The sequence below is a fragment of the Mustela putorius genome, unplaced genomic scaffold (genome assembly GCF_011764305.1).
Source record: "Mustela putorius furo isolate JIRA1106 unplaced genomic scaffold, ASM1176430v1.1 tig00003853_pilon_pilon_pilon, whole genome shotgun sequence".
NCBI lineage: Eukaryota > Metazoa > Chordata > Mammalia > Carnivora > Mustelidae > Mustela > Mustela putorius.
This window is the reverse complement of record NW_025422005.1, coordinates 13138791-13163036: the sequence shown is the minus strand read 5'-3', so window position 1 is coordinate 13163036 and position 24246 is coordinate 13138791. Positions and strand designations below refer to the sequence as shown.

The window sequence follows — 24246 nt, the reverse complement described above, 5'->3', positions numbered from 1 at the left end:
GCTCGGTTCATGATCAGGGTCCTGGGATCGAGCCCCGCCTCGGGCTTTCTGCTCAGCAGGGAGCCTGCTTCCCTTCCTCTCTCTCTCTGCCTGCCTCTCTGCCTACTTGTGATCTTTGTCTGTCAAATAAATAAATAAAATCTTTAAAAAAAATAATGCTTGCTTCACAGAGTATTTGAGAGAATTAAATGATATAATGTACATAAAGTGCTTGACACGATGCCTGGCCTATACCACACCCTGGAAATGTGCTCTTTTGTTACCCTCCCCACTGCCCAAGTGTCCGGCCGGCAGGTGACTGGTCTCGGAGGCTCCGGCAGGCCATCCTGGGAACAGCCTCTGGGGACCCCATTCCTAGGAGGCCGCTGTGGTTTGGGGCAGGCTGCACACGCAGGGTCACAGAGGATGGCTGGGCTGGGGCCAGGCTGGGGAGGCCTCCAATGCCAAGGCTAGGAGCCCAGCTGTGATCGTGCAGGCAATGGGGAATCCAGGAGGTGGTACAGTGAGTTGGAGTAGAACTGTGTTCCGAACTGTCAGGGTCGGGTGACAGAGGTCTAGAAAGGAGGTGAGGTGGGTCTGAACTTGGGTGTAGCAAGAGGGGGAGGGGTCTGGAGAGAACCCCGTGGGTCGGGGGGCACTGAGGATGAAATCAGGCTGGGGCTTTTGACTTGCTGACGGCGGGGTTTGGGGCGGGGTATGGAGGATAAGGACAATCCAAAGAGGGCTTCCCCTTGTACAGACGAGGAAATTGAGGCCCGGAGAGTTGGGAGCCAGGCCCAGAACCCACCCCTCCAGAGAGCCAGGCACGGCTCTTCCTTTCGTGTTATGGGCTGGGTCTCCCCTCCCGAGCGCTGGTTGACATCGGCCCAGAGAGGGGCAGGGACAGGCCCAAGATCACACAGCAAATCTGCACGTTTCCACAGCACCAGGAGGCTTTTCCGGCCATTCTAAATGTCTGTGGGGTGACTCCACCCCAGGAGGGGCCCGGGTGGGGAGGGGTGCCCCCCCGAAGTTGCCAAAGATACGCAGCACCTTACGGGGAAGCTTCGTGAAGCTTTGGGCTCTTCCCACAAGGTACAGCGTCCGTGGTGCCTGCCCCTACGCCAACCCCATGGCAGTTTCTTCCTTTCCGGGAAAGGAAAATGTTGCTCTTTGGTCGATTTACCGCTCTGCACGCGCGGTTCCCACGCGCCATTTTACGTAACCCCCACACCCATCCCACGAGGCTGGAATTATTATCCTCATTTCAGGAGGGGAGAGAACAGAGGCTCAGAGATGCTAGTACCACCTGGGAGCGCACAGCAAACAGCTGAAGTTCAGTCCAGGCTGGCCGGGGTCATGTCGTCTCCAGCTGCCTCGATGAGGACATAGCTGTCGATGGGAACCTGTCAGCCACGTAAGGCTGTGAGCCGTGCCCGTGACGACTGGGACCCCTGCCCCATGATGAAGCCCTTGAAGGAGGAGCCGGGCTTGGCTGGAGTGGGACAGGGCAGGACGGTGGGGTTTGGGGTCAGCTTTTGGTGTCTTGAAGCCTCCTCTCCTCATAGCCCTGGACCCCAGGGGCTCTGATGGGACCTGTCTGCTTTGAGCCTCCGGGTGCCCCCAGGCTCCTGCCAGGCCACGCATCGTCTGGGCTGGCCAGGACCAACACGGCATTACATGGACAGGGTCTCTGATTCAAACGGGTGCCTGGTTTGCTGGGACCATCCCCCTTCCATCCCACTGGGGTAGTCACCTTGGACTTTGGAAATGTTCAGCTTTCCTTTTGGACCGTACCCTGCCTCTTGGAGCTGGGTGCAAAGGGGGTGCCCCGAGGGGGCTCACTCAGCAGAGCTGACTGACTGATTGTTGGGCTGGCAGAGGGAAGCTGCCCACCCCCCATTCTCTTTGCTGCTGCTGCTGTTTTTTTCTCAAAGGAAGTAACTTCACGGTGTGAAGATGGAGATGAAGAGCCAGGCCCTAGAATCTGACTGTGGGATTTGAATCCCGGCTTTGCTGGCTGTGCCACCCAGGGTGGGTTTCTTAACATCTCTGTGCCTCAGTTTCCTCATCTGTGAAATGGGACCGGTAATGGTCCTGGTTATCATGAGCATTGAACGAGACGGTGAACGGCAACCACGCAGCGCGACGCCTGGTTCTTATTGACAACGGCTGTTACTTCCGGAACACCTGCTGTGGGTCAGACGCCATATGTGAATTACCACATGCCAGCCTCCACTTGATCAGGGTCTGAAGCTTGGGATCCTTTTGTCAGCCTGCTCTGTCTCCTGGGTGAGTATTTGTGTCCCTGACTCCCAAATGTTGGAAACGTTAGGGGCGCGAGACCGGTCTTCAACAAGTGGCAGGCTAGGGAGTGTCCAAGTTAGCAGGACGTGCTTTCTCTACTTCCAGATGGGGTTCTCCCAGACCACCCAGGTCCCACCATGTCCTGGGAGGCGGTCCTCCTAGTTCCAGCCTCCTCCTTTTCCTGCCTGAGTTCTTAGACCTCTCTACTTGTCCCAGGTGCTTTCCCCGCCCCAAGGGCCAAGGCAGGGCGGTCACTATGTAAATGTCTGTGCAAATCCCCTGGTGTCAAGCTGCCAGCTCTCTGATGAGGCAGGGCCACCTCCGGGGACCCCCACTTCCCAGCCATGGGACCCTGGGCCAGGGCGGTCTGCTCCCTGTTCATCCTGCTGTGGGTCCTGGCTGCGCCGGCTGAGAACTCAGACTTCTACCTGGCTGGGGATTACCTCCTGGGTGGTCTCTTCTCCCTCCATGCCAACATGAAGGGCATCGTCCACCTCAACTTCCTGCAGGTGCCCCAGTGCAAGGAGTGAGTCTCCCATGTGAGGCTGGACGTGGTGATGGGGATGGGGTGGGAAGCCTGAGCTGGTTCCATGGTCCTTGGGGGACCAGGCTGTGACCCAGGGCTCAAAATGCTCCTCCTGATTCATTGCCAATCCCTCGTCCTGGATCACCCCTACTGGCCTGCAGGGGGAACCCACACAGTTCACGTTACCAAGATCTTCGGCAATTGAGTCCTGAAACACGGAGGCCTGGGTGTCACATCTCTTAGTAAAGACTTATAGGATACTTGAGCCTGGGGGCGGGGGGTTGTAGAGACAATCCAAACCACCCCCACCCACTTTGGCAAGGGAGTCTGTGTCAAGGTTCAGTCTAGAAACCAACAGGTATGCCTTTGGAAGGCAGGAATGTGGTTTTTCTGTAGCAGGTTCTCAGGCTGGAGGGGAAGGTTTGCATTTCCCTAGGACTGCGGTTACGCAGTGGTGGTGGTGGGTGGGGGGTGTTTCCAGGACTGCAAGGGATTTCCCTTGCTCGCCCTTCCCCTGTGAGCCCCATGGGGGTGGCGGCACCGCTCCAGATTAGGTGAGCCGCCTTCATGCAAGCATGAGATTTGAATTAGTGACCTGGTGCAGAGAAGGCGAAGATAATCTGAGAGAGAGGGAAGGAAAGAGTGTGCAAAGGAGATGATAAAGGGCTGACTCTAAGAAATGCACCCTGTACGTGATGGTGGGGGAGGTGATGTGCTGGTTTGAGAATGGGAGGGTGATGGTGCCAGGGATGGTACTGAGCACATTCTTGAACGTTCTGATGCCTGTGATAATGGTGGGGAGTCCAATGAAGTGACGGTGGTGAGAGTGGTGATGTTGATGATGTTGGTAGCAGTAATATTGGTGATGATGCAAATGGTGAAGAGTATGGTGATGATGGTGGTGGTGGTGATGGTGGTGACAGTGATGGTGGTGAGTATGGTGGTGGTGGTGATGGTGGGGAAGATGGTGGTAATGATGGTGATGAAGATGATGATGGTGGTAACAGTGGGGGGGATGGTGATGAAGATGATAACAATGATGGTGGTGGTGATGGCGGTGATACCCTTGATGACAATGATGTTGGTGAAGATGATGATGGCGATGATATGATGAAGATGATGGTCTGGCAGTGATGGTGGCATTCGTAGTGGTGGTCACAGACACGTGGTTTTAGTGATGGCAGAGGTGATGATATTTTCCTAGGAATAGTAGGTATGACGGCGACTCTAGTGATGACAGAGATTGTAGTGGGTAATGGTGATCACATTGGTGGGTATTGGTTGAATGGTGGTAGAGATCATGGGGAAGGCCATAGTGGTGACAATGGTAGTGACTGATGGTAGCCACAAAGATCACAGTGTCAGAGGTGGTCATAGGGATGACGGTGATTCTAGAGATTTGGTATGGTATGGGGACCATGATGTGATAAAAATGCCAGAATCTTCTGGAGTGGCTCCTTCTGGGACAGCTCCTGGGTTTTCCTATGGGAGGCAGAGGGAACAAGCTGGCTCTCGTGTCCCTTTCCCTTCTCACTCTGCACATGCTTCCCACCCCACCCCATGTGGCCCCTCCCCCCCAGGTATGAAATGAAGGTGCTGGGCTACAACCTACTGCAGGCCATGCGCTTTGCGGTGGAGGAGATCAACAATCAGAGCAGCCTGCTGCCGGGTGTGCTGCTGGGCTATGAGATGGTGGACGTCTGCTACATCTCCAACAACATCCAGCCCGTGCTCTACTTTTTGGCTCGGGAAGACTATTCCCTGCCCATCCAGGAGGACTACAGCCACTATGTGCCCCGCGTGGTGGCCGTCATTGGCCCCGACAACTCCGAGTCCACCACAATCGTGGCCCACTTCCTATCCCTCTTCCTCCTTCCGCAGGTGAGGCCCCTGGCTCCTGGGGGAAGGAGGTGGGGAGGGCGCGGAAGAGTGGTTGTCCAGAGGGCTCACTTCCCCCCATAGTAATGGGGGTAGGAGGAGGCAGGAAGCAGGGTTGGGATGTCAGCCCCAGCCCTGGGAATGCAGCCTGGCTGATTGGTTAAGAGCTTGGGTTGTGCACCTTGGCTCTGAGTCTTGGCTATTGTGAGGCCTTGAGCAAATCTCTTAACCCTTCTGAGTCTCAGCTTCCCCAATTGTACAATAGGATGATAAGAGTTAAGAGTTCCATCCCAGGATTATCTGAAGGTTAAAGTGTCTAACCTCTCTGGAGTCTGTGGGGTACAGTGGCTTGTCGATGATGCAATGGTCATTATGTAAAGTACCTTGCGCAAAAACGAAGACTCAGAAAGTTCTATTATCCCATATGGTTGCCTAGCATAGGGTCTGCCACACAGTAGGTCCTCAAAAAAAGGCCATTCGTATTGGTATTGTTACGGTGTCTTTGTCCTCATGATTGAAAATGCTGCGACCAGCATTGGCCTGAGATTTTCATGCATTAAGGAACAGCTAGCATAAGAAGATAGCTCACAGAAGGTAGATAGATACAAATACTATCATTTTTGCTGTCATTTTTATTATGTAAACTCCAAGGGTCTGACCCATGGTGGGTGCTTAGTAAATGTTAGTATACTTACGTGAGGCATCTAGTTCAGGATGTAACTCATTCTTTCATTCATTTGACCAATATTTCCTGAGCACCTCCTGTGTTAGGTACTGTTGTGGGGCTGGGGATACAGCAAGGAATGAAACATAAGAGCCCATCTCCTGGGGGAGACAGGCCATGTCAGTAACCACATGATAAGGCTGCTGGGAAGTGGGGAGGGCAGTGCACAGAAGCAAAAGGCAAGCAGGTGAGGAAGGCTGGACAGGTCCGTGAGCAGGTAGAAAGGGTAGGGGGCACTGCAGTTTCCAGCAGGGTGGTCAGGCGGGTCTCAGTGACCGTTGGACAAAGACCCAAGGGAGGTGAAGGGGGGAGCGAGCTATGTGGGTGTCAGGAAGAGCCCTCCGGGACGAGGAGACAGAGAATGGAGAGGCCGTTTGGTGCCTGGTGCATTCACAGAACCCGTGAGCAGAACTGGGACCCCAGGGAGAGTAGGAGGAGATGAGGTCAGAGAGGTGAGGGCTGGGGTCCGTGATGGAGCCCCTTGGGGGCCCGTGAGGACTCTGGCTGTCCCTGAGTGACTTTTGGAGCTGTTGAAGGGTTTTGAGCGTAGAGGTGAGGGGACTGACCCTGTGCACTGGGTCCCCTGGCTGCCACGGTCAGCAGAGACCGCGGCGGGAAGGATGAGGCGATGCTGTGGGGACCCAGGTGGGGCGACAGTGGCCTGGGGAGCCCCTCGCTCACACTGGTGGCCGTCCCGTCGGGCAGATCACCTACAGCGCCATCAGTGACGAGCTGCGCGACAAGAACCGCTTCCCCTCCTTGCTGCGCACGGTGCCGGGCGCGGACCACCAGGTCGAGGCCATGGTGCAGCTCATGCTTTACTTCCGCTGGAACTGGATCATCCTGCTGGTGAGCAGCGATGACTACGGCCGCTACAACGGCCAGCTGCTCAACACGCGCCTGGCCACCCGCGACATCTGCATCGCCTTCCAGGAGACGCTGCCCATGCCGCAGCCCAACCAGGAGGTGACGCCGTGGGAGCGCCAGCGCCTGGAGGCCATCGTGGACAAGATACAGCAGAGCTCGGCGCGCATCGTGGTCCTGTTCTCGCCCGACCTGGCCCTGCACAACTTCTTCCGCGAGGTGCTCCGCCAGAACTTCACGGGCGCCGTGTGGATCGCTTCCGAGTCCTGGGCCATCGACCCGGTCCTGCACAACCTGACCGAGCTGCGCAACACGGGCACCTTCCTGGGCGTCACCGCCCAGAGCGTGCCCATCCCGGGCTTCAGCGAGTTCCGCATGCGCCCCCCCCAGGCTGGGCCACCTGCACCCACCCGGACCAGCCTGGGGGCCACCTGCAACCAGGAGTGCGACAGCTGCCAGGACACCACCGCGTCCTTCAGCACCATCCTCACGCTCTCCGGCGAGCGTGTGGCCTACAGCGTGTACTCGGCTGTCTACGCCGTGGCCCATGCTCTACACAGTCTCCTCCGCTGCACCCGGACCACCTGCTCCAAGAGGGTGGTCTACCCCTGGGAGGTGAGGCCCCGCCCGTGGGTAGTCAGGGCCCCCCACCCTGGGGCAGGTATGGAGTGGTTGCCATGGAAACCGCTGGTGCCCATGCTCTGCGCTAGCCTTCTCGTCTCTTGCTGCGTTCTGGGCAAATTGGTGGGAGAGGCCATAGGACCACGCCCTGCGTCCAGACGCACAGAACCGGACAGAAGTCCTTGATGGTAACAAAACTCCTTTTTTCAATTTATGTAATCATTGCCATCCAAGACGGCTTGTGCTGGGAGGAGAGTTGGGTGAGATTTCCTGGAAGGAAGTCTGGGAGGCCACAGGCGTCCCAGGTCCCCTGCCGGCGTCTCTCTCTCTCCCGCCGGGCTGGAGACCCTGGGGGTCGACTGGTGTATTCTCTCTGGGGTTATGTATCTTCTCTTGTTCTAGGTTCGTGTTGTCTGGATTCAGACTTGCAGTTTCAATTTGTGTTTTTCTGATGTGCGCGCGTGTACGTGCACACATACATACACACACACACACACACACACACACACACACACTCTAAACCAGGAGGTCTTCGTGGGGCTAGAAGGTTTTCCTGAGGCTCTGTCGGAGTGGAGGGGCTTTACATCAGAGATACTCACTTCGTACCTTGCTCTCCAGCATCTCTCTGCTTGAATGGTCCCTTGGCTTTTTCATAGTTTGGCGTTCAGGCTCCCCCAAACTTTGCGTATATTCTGTCTGTATTCTCCCCTTCCTCCCTTTTCCTGGATCCCCCGATCCCAAATATCTGTTCACTTCCTTCACAGAGCAACTTAGTTAATTCTGTAAATATTCTCCCTTCTCTTAACGTCTTTATTTGTATCCTACCCCATAATCTCAGAGCCCAACCTTGCAACACCAAGTGCTTGATTTTTTTGAAAAAATGCAAGTATTCTTTAAAAGGAGTTCTAGGGGCGCCTGGATGGCTCAGTCGGTTAGGTGTCTGCCTTCAGCTCAGGTCGTGACCTCAGTATCCTGGGATTGAGCCCCGCATCGGGCTCTCTGCTCAGCGGGAACCTGCTTCTCCCTCTCCCACTCCCCATGCTTAGGTTCCCTCTTTTGCTGTGTCTCTCTCTGTCAAATGAATAAATAAAATCTTAAAAAAAAAAAAAAAGAAATTCTAGTGCCAGCCAGAGAAATACTATATTTTATTATATGCGCTGCTATGTTAATAATATACGTAATTATCACGTGTCTTGTGCTTTACCGTTTTTTGAGCCTCAGTAGGCGCCGAGCGCCTGGTATACATCGCCCTAACTCGTGGCCGTCCCAGGAGGTTGGTAATCTACAGAGAGGAAGGCTGAGGCAGGGAGTCAAGGTGACCCATGAGGGATGGTTTCAGTGGTAAGGGGCAGACCACGGCTTTGAACGCTGGTCGGCCCTTTGGCCCCCGCCCCCCATGGTTTGCCCACCGCACTCTTCAGCTCTCCCAGCCGTGAGTGCCAAGAGCCGTGATGAAGAACCAGCCGACGTCTTTCCTCCCCTACCGGTGGAGCAGGGAGCCCAGCGCAGCCCGTGTGAATGTCACCCAGGCCTTTCACGGGCATGGACAGTGTCACTGTGGGAATTAGGAAATGATGCGCTTTGTGCGGACACGTTAGACCTGGATGCCATACAGGGGGTGTGGCTCGGTAAGAGTGTGAGCTGGGCTCCAGCTTTCCCTCCGCTTTGCCTTAATGGACCCTCTTGTGCCAGACCCTCCACTATGACTGGGAGAGCCACCCGATTGATTTTTGTCATAACACGTACCCTACATTGTTTCTATTGTAATAGTTTATTTACTTGTTTTCGTGTTTATTGGCTACTCCCTACCCTGCCTCCTTCCTCCCCTCACATGTAGTCCCGCGAGAGCAGGGACCTTTCAGTCCTGCTCAGTGCGGTCTCGGCAGCTGCTGGAACTGGGTCTGGCTCCGAGCTGACTCTCGGTGAATATTTACTGAGGAACGAGTGAATGAGCACTTACTGTGTGCTAACTAACCCCTTTATGTCAGTTGCCTTGGATCCCCAGACATGCTGTGAGTAGACAGTGAGTCGATGATGGCTCTCCCACAGATAGGTTCAAAGAAGTGATGATCACCTCGCTAGGGAGCGATGGGGTGGGGGTGGGGGGGTGGGGTGGCAATGCACAGGGGTGGGGACAGGGGGCTGGAGGGAAGGGCAGCCCTGGGGTGGGGGGGATGAGGCAGAGGGAGAGGCCTTGGATGATGGGGAGACTTGGGGAGGGAGCTGGGGGACGCACTGCCGGTGGCGTTGGGGCGTGGGGGTGTGCTCAGGGCAGGCTGGGGAAATCCTGGCTGGTGAATGGGAGGGGGGGGGGCTTTGGCAATCCCAGGGAAAACGTTCCGACGTTTATGGAATCACAGAGGTAGGACTTGCACGTACTTCTCAGACTCTTCAGGTCTAATCATTTTGTTTTATAAAAAGCCCGTCTGCCTGCCTTTCTTCCTTTTTTTTTTTTAAAGATTTATTTATTTATTTATTTGACAGAGAGAAATCACAAGTAGGCAGAGAGGCAGGCAGAGAGAGAGAGAGGAGGAAGCAGGCTCCCCGCTGAGCAGAGAGCCCAATGCGGGGCTCAATCCCAGGACCCTGAGATCATGACCTGAGCCGAAGGCAGCGGCTTAACCACTGAGCCACCCAGGCGCCCCCTTCCTTCCTTTTTAAAAGATTTACTTATTTATTTGTTGGGGAGAGAGAGAGCAGAAGCAGGGGGAGAGGCAGGCAAAAGGAGAAGCATCAGGAGCCTGATTCAAGACTCCGTCCCAGGACCCTGGGGTCATGAGCTGAGCCCAAGGCAGATGCTTAACCAACTGAGCCACCCAGACATCCCAGCGATGATCCTTTGCGACCCCTTACCTTGGAGCCCTGGAATCCCAGGTTGCTCAGCCCAGCCTGGCCAGGGCCGTGTGGGGATAGGACCTGGACACCAGAACCTTGGGCCTCCATCATTCTGACTCCGGTCCAAAGAGGCAGGACCACTTGGGAGGAGTCTCCCTCCTCTCAACTCCCAAAACCATTGCCCTCAGTCCTAGCAACATGAGCAAATTCCAGAGAAGCTTCCAGAGCCAGGACCTCACTCCCTGCGCAGGGTGGGGAGAAGGCTAGGGCCCCGAAGTCCTTGGCTATCTGTCTGTCGGTCCTAGAGGGGAGGGGAGGTCCGGACTCCTGAGGTATAGCTCAATAGACTTTCTAATTTATGGAGGGAAAATCTAGGAGCCAGACTGATGGAGTATCTAAGCTGGAAGTTCTTTTGGGGTCAGCCCAGAGAGGTTCAGTGACTTGCCCAAAGTCACACAGCAAATTGAGGAAAGAGCTCAGATTGGAATTCAGGCCCCAGGATGCCCAAATCAAAGCATGTTTCAGTTTGTACCAGCTTTTGCCTACTTAGCGTGATGGGGGACGGTATAGAGAGAGATTGGAGAGTGGCCTCAAATGGTGGGGAGGCAGGAAGCACCCAGGGGACAGGGACAGGTGCTGCTGACCCTTGTGCGTAAGAGAAGCAGCAGGCTCTGGGATCCAGATATTGGGTCCCCGAGGGTTGGCCGAGGTGACTTCCAGGGAGAAGGGATATTATCAACACCCGGGCGGGAGGTGAGTACTCACTAGTTTTTTTGTTTGTTTGTTTTTAAGATTTTATTTATTTATTTGATAGACAGAGATCACAAGTAGGCAGAGAGGCAGGCAGAGAGAAAGGGGGAAGTAGGCTCCCTGCTGAGCAGAGAGCCTGATGCGGGGCTCAATCCCAGGACCCTGAGACCATGACCTGAGCTGAAGGCAGAGGCTTAACCCACTGAGCCACTAGAACTTACTAGTTTTCAGGCACTGTGCTAAGTTCCCAACACAGGTTAACTCACTGATGGCTTCAGAGCCCAGGAGACATGGTTTGTGTTGTCCTACTGTGCTGAAGAGGAAACCGGGGCTCATGAAGGTCAAGCGGCAGGTCCAAGGCCTCAAGCAGGTGGCAACGCTGGTGTCTAAACCCAGAGGTATCTGAGACCAGAGCCGGCACTCTCAGCCACTGCCCTCGAAGGCCGCCTGCACAGTCCTATGTGCAGCTGTGGAAATCAAGGCTAGAGGGGTGGGAGAACTTACCCCAGGTCTGGCCCGGGCTCTGATGCCATGCTCCCTTTGTGTCCCTTTGGCCCCTTTAGCTACTTCAGGAAATCTGGAAGGTCAACTTCACCCTCCTGGGCCACAAAATCTTTTTTGACAAGCAAGGGGACCTGCTCATGAGCCTGGAGGTCATCCAATGGCAATGGGACCTGAGCCAGAACCCGTTCCTGAGCATTGCCTCCTACTACCCTGCGCTGCGGCAGCTGAAGATGGGCCACAACGTCTCCTGGCACACCGCCAACAACACGGTCAGCTCTCCGATGGCTGCGGGGGCGCCGAGGCCTGGGGCTGGGCGCCAGCTCGGGCTGGGGTGGCCGGGGCCCTTTGGACCGGAGATCTCTTATCAATAGCCAGTGGGGGCTCTATATGTATGGGGAGTGTCTGGGCCTCGCCCCTCCCAGTGACCAAGCGCTGGGGACATCTAGGGCTTTCTGGCTTCTCTGGACCCAGGGGCTCAGGAGCTGTGCCAAGTGAACGTTTGCTGGCCACGCGTGTGCTAAGGATGTCATTTCTCGTATCAACCAATGCTCACGCTTTTGGTGCGGTCCCCGGACCCTCCGCTGTGCCTGCCATCTGTGATTTGAAAGCTCCTTTGTTTTACCCTCTTAGACAAGCTGTCAGGATGGCGGGGGTGTGGGGAGGGTCGGAGACCCAGTCTGGTGTGGAGGGGGTGGGGATATAAAAGCTTGAGGGGCCTTCATCGGCATCCTCCCTACCCCCCCACACTCTCCACCCTGTTTCTGCGATGCTGGGTGCTGCTGGTTCCTGCACTTCGTGTGGATTTTGATGCCGTCAGTTGGGTTGGTGTCTCCCTTAATTTATGAGTCTGTGGTCCCAAGAGACCACAGTTGGGGGGCGGGGGGCAGGGCTGAAACAATGAAGATGTACTCTCTCCCAGATCTGGGGGCTGGCAGTTCAGCTCAAGATGTCAGGAGAGTTGGTTTTCTAGGGCGTGAGGAAGAATGTTCTGGGCCTCTCTCTCCCACCTCCTAGTGGTTGGTTGGCCATTGCCAGCTTTCCTTGGGTGGGGTTGACTCCCCCGACCTCTGCCATCACCTCCATATGGCCTTCTCCTTGTGGGTGTGTCTGTCTCCCAATGTCCCTTTTTATAAAGACTTTGGTCGCTTTGGAGTAGGGGCCCACCTGACTCTGCTAGGACCTCATCCTGACTAATTATATCTGCAATGATCTTATTTCCAAATAAGGTCACATTTGAATTTTGAGGGGAGGCAATTCAACAAATAACAGTGTCTTCGCCTGGGTTTCTTCTGGAAAGCAGAGCCTGAGGCAAGGGTTTATGCACAGACATTTTGTTCCAAGATATGAGGGACCAGGAGTAGGTGATGGGGGGGAGTTCATTAGGGACACAGGGAACATCAGTAGAAGAGAACACAGTTCTCTGGCTGTGCTGTGAGCTGAGTCTTACCAGAACCTTCTGAACTGCCACTTTAGAATTGTCCCCAAGAGAGGGAAGAGGATGGGATGGATCCATGGGTCTGTACCACCCCACCCCCATCTGCTGTGGTCAAGGGTCACCCCATGGAGCATTAACTCCCTTGTGCTTCCGAGTCACACATGCATGAGTGCCCAGCAGTTTCCCACGAGCATCTCATACCCTGGCCCCAGGGCAGAGAGCGAAAGAGACTGAGTGCTGCTTAGGTGAGATGCCGATAGGCAGCTCCCACACGATGCTGTCGCTGTTGCTGTGGCAGGACTAAAAGGAGGTTTGAGAAGACGTGAGGGAGCCCACAGGGATATCTGCACCTTGCTGTGCTCACCGTGAAGCTGTCCTTCCCCCAGCCCAGTGGAAGGGCAGCAGCCAGCCCAGTCCCTCCAGTGGGAACTGAGCGGACCCCCCACAGCCCCTGCTTGCTGCAGCGGGGTCCCAGGTGGAGCCCCTACTTCTCGTGTCTCCCTCTGATCTGAGACTTTTCTTCTGCTTTCAGTAGGCATTTAGAGCTCTATCTATCCCTCTAAGTGCTATGTTCACTGCGTTCTTTAAACTTTGGTGTATATATATTTTAAAGATTTTATTTATTTGACAGACAGAGATCACAAGTAGGGAGAGAGGCAGGCGATGCGGGGGAGCGGGGAAGCAGGCTCTCTGCTGAGCAGAGAGCCCCATGTGGGGCTCAATCCCAGGACCCTAGGATCATGACCTGAGCCGAAGCAGAGGCTCGAACCCACTGAGCCACCCCGGCGCCCCTTCGCTTTGGTATATATTAATTTAAACGAATTTAAATTATGGTTAAAAAAAAAAACCTATAACATAACATTCACCTTCTTGTCCAGTTTTTTCCAAAGTTTTTAAAAATTTTTTTTTATTGCAGCAAGATATACATAAATAGTTTACATCTTCACCATCTTGAAGGGCACAGTTCGGTGGTCTTGAGTACATTCACATTGTTGTGCTAGGACCACCAGCCTTTACATCCAGACCTCGTCATTTACAGAATGGACACTTTATACCTGTTAAACACCAAGCCCCCATTCCCGCCTCTCCCCAGCCCTGGAAACCACCTGTCTTCTTTGTGTTTCTGTGAATGTGACTAAGAACCTCCTGTAAATGGAATCACATGGTATTTGTCTTTTTGTGACCTGCTTATGTCCCTCAGTATCATGTCCTCGAGGTTCATCCATTTTGTAGTGTGTGTCAGAATTCCCTTCCTTTTTAGACCAAATAATCCATTCAATCAATGGATTATGATTATATGATTATGAATAATCATAATCCAATAAAAAATACCACATTTTGCTTCTCTGTTCATCCATCAATGGGCACACTTGGGGCGCGCCTACCTTTAAGCTATTGTGAATAATGCCGCTGTCAGCCTGGGTGTACAAATATCTCTTTGAGACCCTGCTTTCAATTCTTTTGAGCATGACCCGGAAGTGGAAAGTGGATCACGTGTTAATTCTCTTCTTAATTTTTGAGGGGCCGCCATATTGCTTTCCATAATGGCTGCACCATTTCACATTCCCAGCTGTGGACAAGAGGTTCTGGTTCCTCCACGTCCTTGCCAAGACCTCTTGTGTTCTGTTTTTTGTTTGTTTGTTTGTTTGTTTTGTTTTGTTTTCTTTTGGGTTTTTGCTTTTTCCAAAGTAGCCATCCTAATGGGTGGGAGGCATCTCTCGCTGTGGTTTTGATTTGCATTTCTCTACTGGTTAATGACTGAGCATCTTTTCAAGTGCTCATTCGTCATTTCTATCTCTTCTTTGGCGGGATTCCTATTCAAGTGCTTTGTCCATTTTGAATTGCGTTACTACATTCTAGGAGTTGTCTTTATATTCTGGATATTAATCCCTTGTCAAGCATATGATTTACAAGTGTTGTCTCCCATTCTGTGGGTTGCCTTTTTACTCTCTTGGTAGTGTCATTTGATGGACAGAAGTTTTTAAATTTTCACAAAATCCTATCCAGGACATCATTGCCAGATCTAGCTTCATGAAACTTGTTCCCTATGTTTTCTTCTCACTGTTTCTGTGGTTTTACGTCTACCACTGAAGTCACGGATCCATTTTGAGGTAATCGTATACAGCGTTCAGTCCAACTTTATTCTTTTGTACGTGGATATCCAGTTTTCCCAGCACCGTTCATTGGAAAAATGATCTTTCCCCCACGAATGGTCTTAGAACTCCTGTCAGAAATCGCTTGACCGTATGGGTGAGGGTTCGTGTCAGGACTCTGTTCTATTTTATCGGTCTGTATGTTTGTCCTTATGTCCATACCCCCCAGTGCTTTGATACTATATTTTTATTTATTTATATTTATTATTTTACTATAGTATCATAGTAGGTGTTGAAATCAGGAAATGTGAGTCCTCTAGCTTTGTTCTTTCTCAGGAAGTGTTTTGGGTCTTCAGGGTCCCTTGAGATTCCATCTGAATTTCAGGATGGGCTTTTCTATTCCTGCAAAAATAAATAGATAAATACATACATACATACATACATACATACATACATAAAGTCACTGGGGTTCTGATAGGGAGTGCACTCAATCTGCAGGTTGCTTTGGGTGGTATTGACATGTATTGACATGTGTTAAGTCTTCCAAGGCATGAACGTGGAATGTCTTCCCATTGACTCAGGTCTTCATCTCTTTCGCAAGTGTTTTGTCCCCTTCTCTGTTCTGTGGCTGCCTGTTTATCTAGAACCACCAACGTTTCTCTCCCAGGCTATTGGGACGGTATCCTACCTGCGCTCTCACTTCCGCTCTCATCCCTCATAGTTTAAGGTCAACAAGAAATCCAGGACAGTCCTGTGGAAAGGAAGTCGGGTCCTGCCGCTCCTCTGCGTGGAATCCTATCATAGTTTCTCATTTCATTTGGAGTAAAAGCCTGAGTATGGATGCCACCTCTTTGAATCGATCTGTCCTGTCCTTCGTGTTCATTGTACTCAACTTCTGTGGGGCTTCCTGCTCAGCGACCATGCCACGTGCCCCCTGCCACAGGGCCTTTGCATATGCTGTTCCCTCAGCCTGCACAGACCTCTTCGTGGGTTGGTTCCTCACAGCCTTTGGGTTTCTGCTCCAGGGTCAGCTTCTCAGAGAGGCCAGCCCTGCCCTCACCCTTCAAATGTGCACTCAGCCCCTCTATCACTTTCCATCCCCACTGCATGGCTCTACTTGCCGGCCCGGTATTGATCACCACCTGTCAAGTTAAGCATTTCTATGTATATAGTGTCTTTTCTGCATGAAAGTATTCATTCCTTAAGAACAGAGACTTGGCCTCACCGGGTTCACTGCTGTATTCCCAACACCTGGCATTGGTATGAGCTCGGTACCTTTTTGAATGAATGAATGAAGGAATGGGTGAATGGCAGGTTGAGAGTCCACAAGTGGACTCTTCACTTAGGGAATAGTGAAGAGATGGGTTTGGAAGGTGGTGGTGGGGACCAATAATGGTGAGGGGGTGGTAAGCCGTAGTTCTGGATAAGGCACGCATGTGTGTTGGGGTGCACGTGTGTGGTCCCGTGGGTGGCAGAGAAGACTGCCGACCACCTGGAGAGGCTGGCAGGGAATCAGATGTTTCATTTTTGGCTGATGGAGAGCCCCTGAGGTTCTTCCAGGAAGGCGCTTCAGGCAGGAGAACAAGACGTCTGGAGGTGTCATCTGATGGCCATGAGCAGGAGGGACATCAAGGGAGGAGCAGGAAGGCAGGTGACCTGTCAGAGGCAAGAAGGGAGGCCAAGTGGTCCTATTGTAGCTCCCCTTGTCTGGGTCTTGGCCCTTCACACACGTATTCTTGTAACACCCTCTTATTTGTGCATCAGAATGATTTTTGTCCCACCTGGATCTAAACAGGCTGCCCCCCTCCAGGAGCCACTGTTGCTTCCCACCTCCCCTTCATTCTTAGTGTGTCCCACACGAGACTTCAAGATGTGGCTCTCCCACCCTCCACCCTTCTCCTGGGACCTTCTGACTCCCTTCTATTCCCCTGCCCGTACTGTCCCGTCTGCTTGTAATTCATTCCTGTGTTCCACAAACCATCAGTGGGGGCTCCTCTGTTCTCTAGAAGTAGGGAACATTTCTGTTCTCTGTTCATCTGAAAACCCTGCCCCTCCACAAAGGCCATGTTCACGCTACTCTTGGACACACATGGCAGAAGCTGATGGAAGCAGGGAGTGAAGCTGTTGCGTCCCATCATTGAAAACTCCAGGGGTAGACCGTGTGGACTTCAGGCATGGCATGACTGGATTCAGGGTCTCTCTCCAGATCTCATTTCCTTCCTTTGGAGTGCTCCCCCTCCGTGGAGACAGGCGACTGTCAGCAACCCCAGAGTCACATCCTATATGCCTGGCAACCTCAGGAAGTCTCCATCTCAACAGTGGGGTGCTTGCTGTTAGAAGGTAGCTTAGGTGTCAGGCAGGCCAAACTAAGAGGGTCCCTGCAAAGTCCAGTTCTAATGGCAGTTCCTCCTCCTTCCGCATCCCAGACAGGGGCCAGGCTTCCCTCCCCTGAGCATCCCACTAGTTGGGCTCAGGATCTCTTTCCTCCTCCCTCTAGATCCCAGTGTCCATGTGTTCCAAAGACTGCCATCCTGGGCAAAGGAAGAAGCCCATAGGCATCCATCCCTGCTGCTTCGAGTGTCTTGACTGCCTTCCTGGCACCTTCCTCAACCGAACTGCAGGTAGGACTTGCAGACCTGCACCCCGGCCCCACCCCATCCCGCCCTCTCCTGGGCTCTCAGGGCCTTTCATCTTTGGCAGGGTTTCTGGAGTCTCACCCAGGGACCGTGTCTGATTCCAGGGTATCTCCTTACGTGCTGGGGTAGAGAAAAACCCTCAGTGCACACTGTTAGGGAGTGTGGGAGAAGGAACAGCCCTCAACCAGGCAAGGCTTCCACTGATCCCCACTCCACACACATGTAGCCAACCAAGGACCCAGGGGAGCCAGACCAGAGAATGTCCACTGGATGGATGAATGAGTGAATGAATGAATGTCTCTGTCCATAGAAGAAATGTTTCCGGCAGGTGGGGATAGGATCTGATTTATCTCTCTGACCTCCCTGTGCCTAGCATAGTTCAGAGAATATAATGTGGGCTCAGTGAATATTTATTAAGTTACATCCTTGATTAGACAAATTAATAGTTCCCCCTATAGACCATAAAGTCCAGGAAGGTGGGGACAATGTCTTCTCTCTGTCCATATTAGTGTTGAGCACGGTTCACAGTTGGGGCTCCAATTACTTTGTTCATGACTTCCCTGATTAGTAAATTGAGTGGATATAGACATCGACCAGAGGATTTATCATGTACCTAGTGAACCCAGGGCACAGAGTAGGTGCTCAACCAAAGTTTGCTGGATGATTTCACAGGCTTTTCCTCTCCTGGTTGACCAGTAGCCTGAAGACGGGAGGCTAGGTTTTACCCACGTCTGTGGCCTCCTACCTCAGGCGCTCATCACCGTGGAGCGTGCTCGGGAAAGCATTGGTTGAATGAATTCTTTGCCCAAGTGCAAATGTCTATCCCACCATAGGGTACGGTCCTGGAAGGAAGGAATTGCATTTGTTATGATCGGAGTCAAGGGAACCTCAGTTCAAATCTTGCCTCTGTAACTTACCGGCTATAACTTACAGCTTTTGTGGCTGCCTGGATGAGCCTCAGGTTCCTCATCTGTGGAATGGGTTTGCAGTGAGGAGTGGATGGGCTAGTGGATGTAAGGGGCGCAGGGAGGGGTGGCTAGGACTGTAGGCATTGCCTTTTGCTTGCTCACCCCCGAGCCCCCATCCCTGAGGCCTGACCTGGTGCAGGTGCAGAGGACGTGGCTGTCAGCAAGGTGGGTGTGGCTGAAGGAAGCTTCCCTGGGCTTTTGCAGATGAATATGACTGCCAGTCCTGCCCAAGTCACGAGTGGTCCCATAGGAATGACACGTCCTGCTTCAAGCGGCGGCTGGCCTTCCTCGAATGGCATGAGGCCTCCACCATCATCGTGGCCATGCTGTCCTTCCTGGGCTTCCTCAGCACGCTGGCCATCATGGTGGTCTTCTGGAGACATCTGCACACACCCATGGTTCGCTCCGCCGGGGGTCCCATGTGCTTCCTGATGTTGGTGCCGCTGCTGCTGGCCTACGCCATGGTCCCCACGTACGTAGGGCGGCCCACGTTCTTCACGTGCCTCTGCCGCCAGACCTTCTTCACCCTCTGCTTCACCATCTGCATCTCCTGCATCACCGTGCGCTCATTCCAGATTGTCTGCATTTTCAAGATGGCCCGGCACCTCCCGCGCGCCTACAGCTCCTGGGTGCGCTACCACGGGCCCTATGTCTTCGTGGCGTCCTTCACGGCGCTCAAGGTGGTCATCACGGTGGGCAACGTGTTGGTCATGAGCGCCAACCCTACCGCCCGCCCCGACCCCGATGACCCCAAGATCATGGTTCTGTCCTGCAACTACCGCAAGGCGCTGCTGTTCAACACCAGCCTGGACCTGCTCCTGTCTGTGGCTGGCTTCAGCTTCGCCTACATGGGCAAGGAGCTGCCCACCAACTACAACGAGGCCAAGTTCATCACTTTCTGCATGACCTTCTACTTCACCTCCTCCATCTCCCTGTGCACCTTCATGTCTGTCTACGAGGGGGTCTTGGTCACCATCCTGGACCTCTTGTTCACTGTGCTCAACCTTCTGGGCATCAGCTTGGGCTACTTTGGTCCCAAATGCTACATGGTCCTCTTCTACCCGGAGCGCAACACACAAGTCTATTTCAGCAACATGATTCAGGGCTACACCATGGGGAAGGACTAGCTCCAACTGTGGAGCTGCCCAGGAGGCCGGAGGCTTTAGCTTCGGGTGATGGAGCCTGTGGTTTGGGGGCTTGCTTATTCAACCCCAGCTGGGCACAGGGACACCGTCTCTAACAGTCACCTCTTCACCCTGCTTTGATTTGACCTCCTCCCCCCAGGTTCTCTGCATCCTGGCCACGTTTACCCGCTTTCCCTATAGCTCTTCCCCATTCTAGGAAAACCACCCCCGGTGACCTGTTGGTCTCCAAGGCAGAGATGGATTTAGGCAGCTGACAGTCGCCATCTGGTGGTCACAGTTGGTATCTGCGGGTTCAGGCTCCTTCCCCTTCAGTCCTGTTTGCATAGCGAGGGAAGGACACCCTGGAGAGGGCTGGGCTGAGGCTGGTGTGGAGGGATGTCTTCCCCGATATGAGGGGGAGGGCAGTCACTAGCTGCCCACAGGTCTGTGCCTCACCGCCCAGACTCCCTCAGAGCTCGGGACCCAGCTTCTCTGAGTAACGGCTGGACACTGGGGCTGCTTCATAAATGTGTGGGAATAAAACGCACTTGGGTGAAGTGAATGAGTTTCCCTTTCGTTTCCAGAGGTCCTCCAAGAAAGAAGATTTCCTTCAGTTTCTATCCCAGCATTGCCACTTCTGAGCTGTGTCCTTTGGGCCCATTATTTATTCTTTCCTCCACTTCCCCGTCTCTATCATAGGGACAATAGCGGCTTCGTGGAGGCATTGCAGGAACAGAGAGAATGGGTGTGGGGTGCATACAGTAGGTACTCAATAAATGCCAACCACTGCAAATCCACATGTCCCTTGAACGATCAGGGTCAAAAGAAGGCTGTGTTTCCTTTTTACACACAGATGTCCATGGAACACACTCTAGTCTATGGTACCAGCCTCTGTTGGAAACTAGCTTGGCCCCCAGCGAATTCTGGGTGTTTAGCGGGTGCTTGGGTCTCACGTGTGCTCCGGAGCCAGGGTGGGCCATGGCAGTGGCATCTCGGCACTGCCGAAGCTTGGAGAAGGTGCCGTTCTGGGTGTGGCTGTGCCTATGCCCATCACCCGCAACGGCAGGAGGAGCCCCAAATTTTCTGCCTCCCAGGCTCCCCAGGGAGCCAGAATGTCAGGGCTGAGGCTTCTAAGCTGCTGCCCAGAGAGGCTGAGTGACCGGCTCAGGGGCGGCCAGCCAGAAGGTGGGAGCCGGAGTGTCAGAGCCTCAGGCTTCCTGAAGACTCGGTGACTGGGGTGACCTTGAGACTGTCTCAGAACTCCCCCGGGTGCAGTTTCTGGACTGACCCTACACCATCCCTGGCAGGAGCAACTTCTGGAAGCTCATTTGCAGCCGGGAGGGCAGGACTATCTTCTTCTTGTCCTGAATTTACCTCTCTCATGCTTCAAGGAGGTGGGTGGTGTGATCCTGGTTTGAACTCCTTGGAGTTTGGGGGAACCGCCTTCACGTTATGGGGCTGCTTCTCCATCACGGTGGGGACAGTCCCCGCTTCTCTCGCCAGAGCTGGCCCGTAGCAGGGGCTCCGTGAGTATTGACGGAGCAGCTAACTCACTCGTCTCCCTGCCCTTCTCCTCCACCGCTCCCCCCAGCCACGGCATCGTAAATTCCATGCATCTCTCGCGGCCTTGGGTGCCGGAGCGGCTCTGAGAAATGCAGAACAAACACTCGTGCTCATCACTGAGGACAGCAGTGAGCGTGAATCACCCTCCCTGCGGGCTTTGCTACATCATTCTCTTTCCTCACCAAACTCCATCCATCCCGTACCGTTAGAGTCCGTGTTTTGTAGATGGGGAGAGAAGGGCCCTCCAGGAGGTCACGTAACTTCCCCAGCCCTTCCCAGCCCATTCCCGGAGCCATGACCTGCTGTGGAGTATGACCCAGACACCCCGCTTGGGGAGTTGGGTGCAGGGGCGGGGGGCCGTAATCACATTTGGGGGGGACGCAGTCTCTCCACCAGGCGTTATGGTGTGCTGGGGAGCCTCCGATTTTAGGGAGACGGCTGGTGGATGCGGTGCCCGGGGAAGACCCTGGGGGAAGCTGGCATCTGGAAAAAGCAATGAAGGGCAGAGAAGTGGCCGGAAGGCAGGGAGTCGGAGTGTGGGGAAAGCTCGTGGAGTCAGCGAGGCAAAGGAGGGGTGCCAGGACCTGGGGGCTGAGGGTGGCCGGTGTGAGAACCAGGCTTGGAAAGCTAACTGTGGCTAGATGTTGGGGACCCTGAATGGGTATCTGACCTTGTCTTCCTGGTGCCCACCGCCAGCGTCTGTGCACACAGGACGATGTCCTGGGTCCCCCGAGAGGCTGTTCCTGGCTGTCCCTCACCTCTGTCCTCTTCCCACAGTCCTGAGCTCTGGCCTGGCTTCCCGGCTAGAGACTGCAGGGGAAGCCCCCCAGGATGGGCCGCGGTGTGTGCCCATCCCTCCTCCGTCCCCTGCTCCTGGGTCCCAGGAGGAGACCTCACCCAGCCCCAAGCTTGCAGCGAGCCGCTCTGCCGTCTGCTCCTGGATGTGTCTGTGTCTCGTCCCCCTCGCCCTCGGGACCAGATTGTCAGGCTCAGGGACTTTTAAGCTCTTAATTCTCTTTTCTTACATGCTTCTGAGGCCTTGGTTAAAATTTTTTTTTTTTAAGAGATAATGACCTCTTTTTCCTGGTTCTGCCTTGCGGACCGCCCTTAGAGCGAGAATCCCGGAATCCTGCCGACCTCAGAGAACGGCTCCACGCCTCGTTCTACCGCCCTGAGCTGAGCTCCTCATCCGCCTTGTTCCCCTCCAGTGACGGGAGGCTCACAGAGGACAATGACAGCTGCTCGACATTTTTGTTAGATGGAATCAAACCCGTCTCTTTGGGATTTCTATTTATGGACCTTAGTTTCATCTTTGGGGACCACAAATTCAATCTCATTCCTCTTTCCCATGATGGTCTTTTGTACGTAGTGGCAACAAGAATGATTGCCTCTCCAGGGTTGCCGACCCTGTGACAGGTGCCTCGCACCGCGAGCTCTATTCCCCGAGATGCCCCTGCCCGATGGGTACCTGGGCCCATCTGTGGCCACATGCTGATGCACCCTCCTCTCTCCCATCCTACGTGACCTCCCCTGTCCTCCCGAAAGAGATCTACATTGTTCTGGGGAAGCTGACTCTGTCCTGTCTCCTGGGGGTACAGCGGACGACCCAGGCAGGGGTTGGCTCTAAGCAGAGGGAGTCTCAGGACTTCTGGGACGGGGAATCTTTCTGTAGGAACTAGTGAGGCTGAGACACAGCAGTTCCTGTGGGGCCACAGGGCAAGTCAGCCGTGGAGAGGAGCTGGACTCTGCAGAAGGTAAAGTGGGACGGTGGAAAAGCTGGGTCCTTGGAAGCTCTGGAGCTGACGGATCCTGCCTGAAGCCAGCAACCCCGCTGAAGTCTTCCTGGGTCCCTTCCCGTGTGTGACTGCTTCTGGTAGTTGGAGTTGGGTCTTCTGTCCCTGGCAACCCAACACATCTTTATCCTGCTGAGGAGGAAACAGAAGCTCAGAGAGGCTGATGCCCTTACTCAGGGTCACCCAGCTTATAAGTCAGGAGCTGGGAATTGGAGAATGGGGGGGTATGGTTTTGTGTTCTCAGATCATCTCTTTTCGGTCTGAAGGTCATCAGTTGCTGTTAGGACCCGATTTTGGGTGCCATCCTAGTCCTCTCTTTGGGGCACACTCTGACCTGTAAACCTCTCTCGAGCTTCCCCCTCCTGGGCCCCTGACCCTCTCCCCACACCAGGCCAGCAGAGCAATGTCCCCTGAACCCCGCCCAGCCACAGGCTCTCCCAGCTCTGACCCCTTCCGTGGCTTCCCATTGCCTACACAACACCCCGGGGCCTACTTTGCATGCCGCTTAGGTGGTTCGAAACCCGGCTCATGCTGGCCTCTCCAGCCTCACTGCCCGGGGCTCAGGTGGGCGCCTGACTCTTCCTCCCGGTGGCTCCTGCCTGGCTTCACCCCTGTGCTCAAGCTGTCCCTTCTCGCTTCTCTCTGCTGGCCTCACACGGGTCCATCAACGCCCAGTTTCAGTGCTTCCTCCCCGAGGAAGGGTTGCCTGTCTTGGGGCAGAGGAAATCCTTGGTACTCCAGGAACTGCTTGAATTTAACTCCCGTTCGTCCTGCTGATGTGCCTTTCTGGTCTGGGGCCACCTGAGTCAGGGGCAGGCTGTGCTCTGTGTGGCCTTTGTTTCACCAGTCATGTCCCCTCCTACGTATTTGCTGCTTGAGGTGCTGGGTACTTGGTGGCCTGGCCGTTTGCAGGGCTGGCACCAAGCTGAGGGGAGCTGGTGGGAGCTGGTAGGAGCTGATGGCAGCTGGCTATGGTCTGGGGCCCAGCTCCCGGACCAGGCTACATGTGCTTTCCCTGGTGGCTGGGGGAATGGAGAGGGTGACCAAGGGAAGGCAGAAAGCTGGAGCTGGGCCTCCCAGGCAAAGACAGGTTTGGAGAAGACTTGATAGCCTCTCCACTGCTCCGACCAGAAACTTTAGTCACACTTGACTCCTCTCACTCATCCTGTGTCTTGCCTGTCAGCAACACGGTTGGCATTACCTTCAGAGGAGACCCCTATCCCAGGGTAAGCCTGCCTTCCAGCAACAGCCTCCTAGCTGCTCTCCCTTCTGTCCTGGCCCCCACAATATGCAGGCTGTTCCTTTGACAACCTAAGTCACTTCTTATCCCTCCTTTGCCCAGTGCCAAGGCTCCCCATCTGTCTCAGATGAAGATCTGTGGTCCTTGTGCTGGCATCAGACCCACGGGGCTCCCTGCCACCTCTCCCACTTTGCTATGGACACACCCACACACACACCTCTGCAGCCACGGTGGCTTCCTCACCATCCCCAAATGTGCCACGTATATGCCCCAGGACCTTTGTACTGGCTGTTCCCTCTTCTTGAAATGCTCTTCCTCAGATTGTCACGGGGCTGGTTCCTCCTGCTTAGCCTTTTCCCTTAACTCTCACCACTAATACGCTATACATTTTACTTCTTTGGCTTGT

General features: G+C 54.2%; 1 protein-coding gene across 1 annotated transcript; it reads left to right on the top strand.

Annotated features, from left to right (window-relative positions):
* Nucleotides 1–2630: 2630 nt before the first annotated feature.
* Nucleotides 2631–19262, top strand: TAS1R2 (taste 1 receptor member 2). Its single transcript, XM_004741342.2, has 6 exons — nt 2631–2812; nt 4393–4693; nt 6120–6893; nt 11048–11257; nt 17014–17137; nt 18325–19262. The coding sequence occupies exons 1-6, from the start codon at nt 2631–2633 to the stop codon at nt 19245–19247; spliced, it is 2514 nt and encodes an 837-aa protein (XP_004741399.1). The 3' UTR covers nt 19248–19262.
* Nucleotides 19263–24246: the final 4984 nt, after the last annotated feature.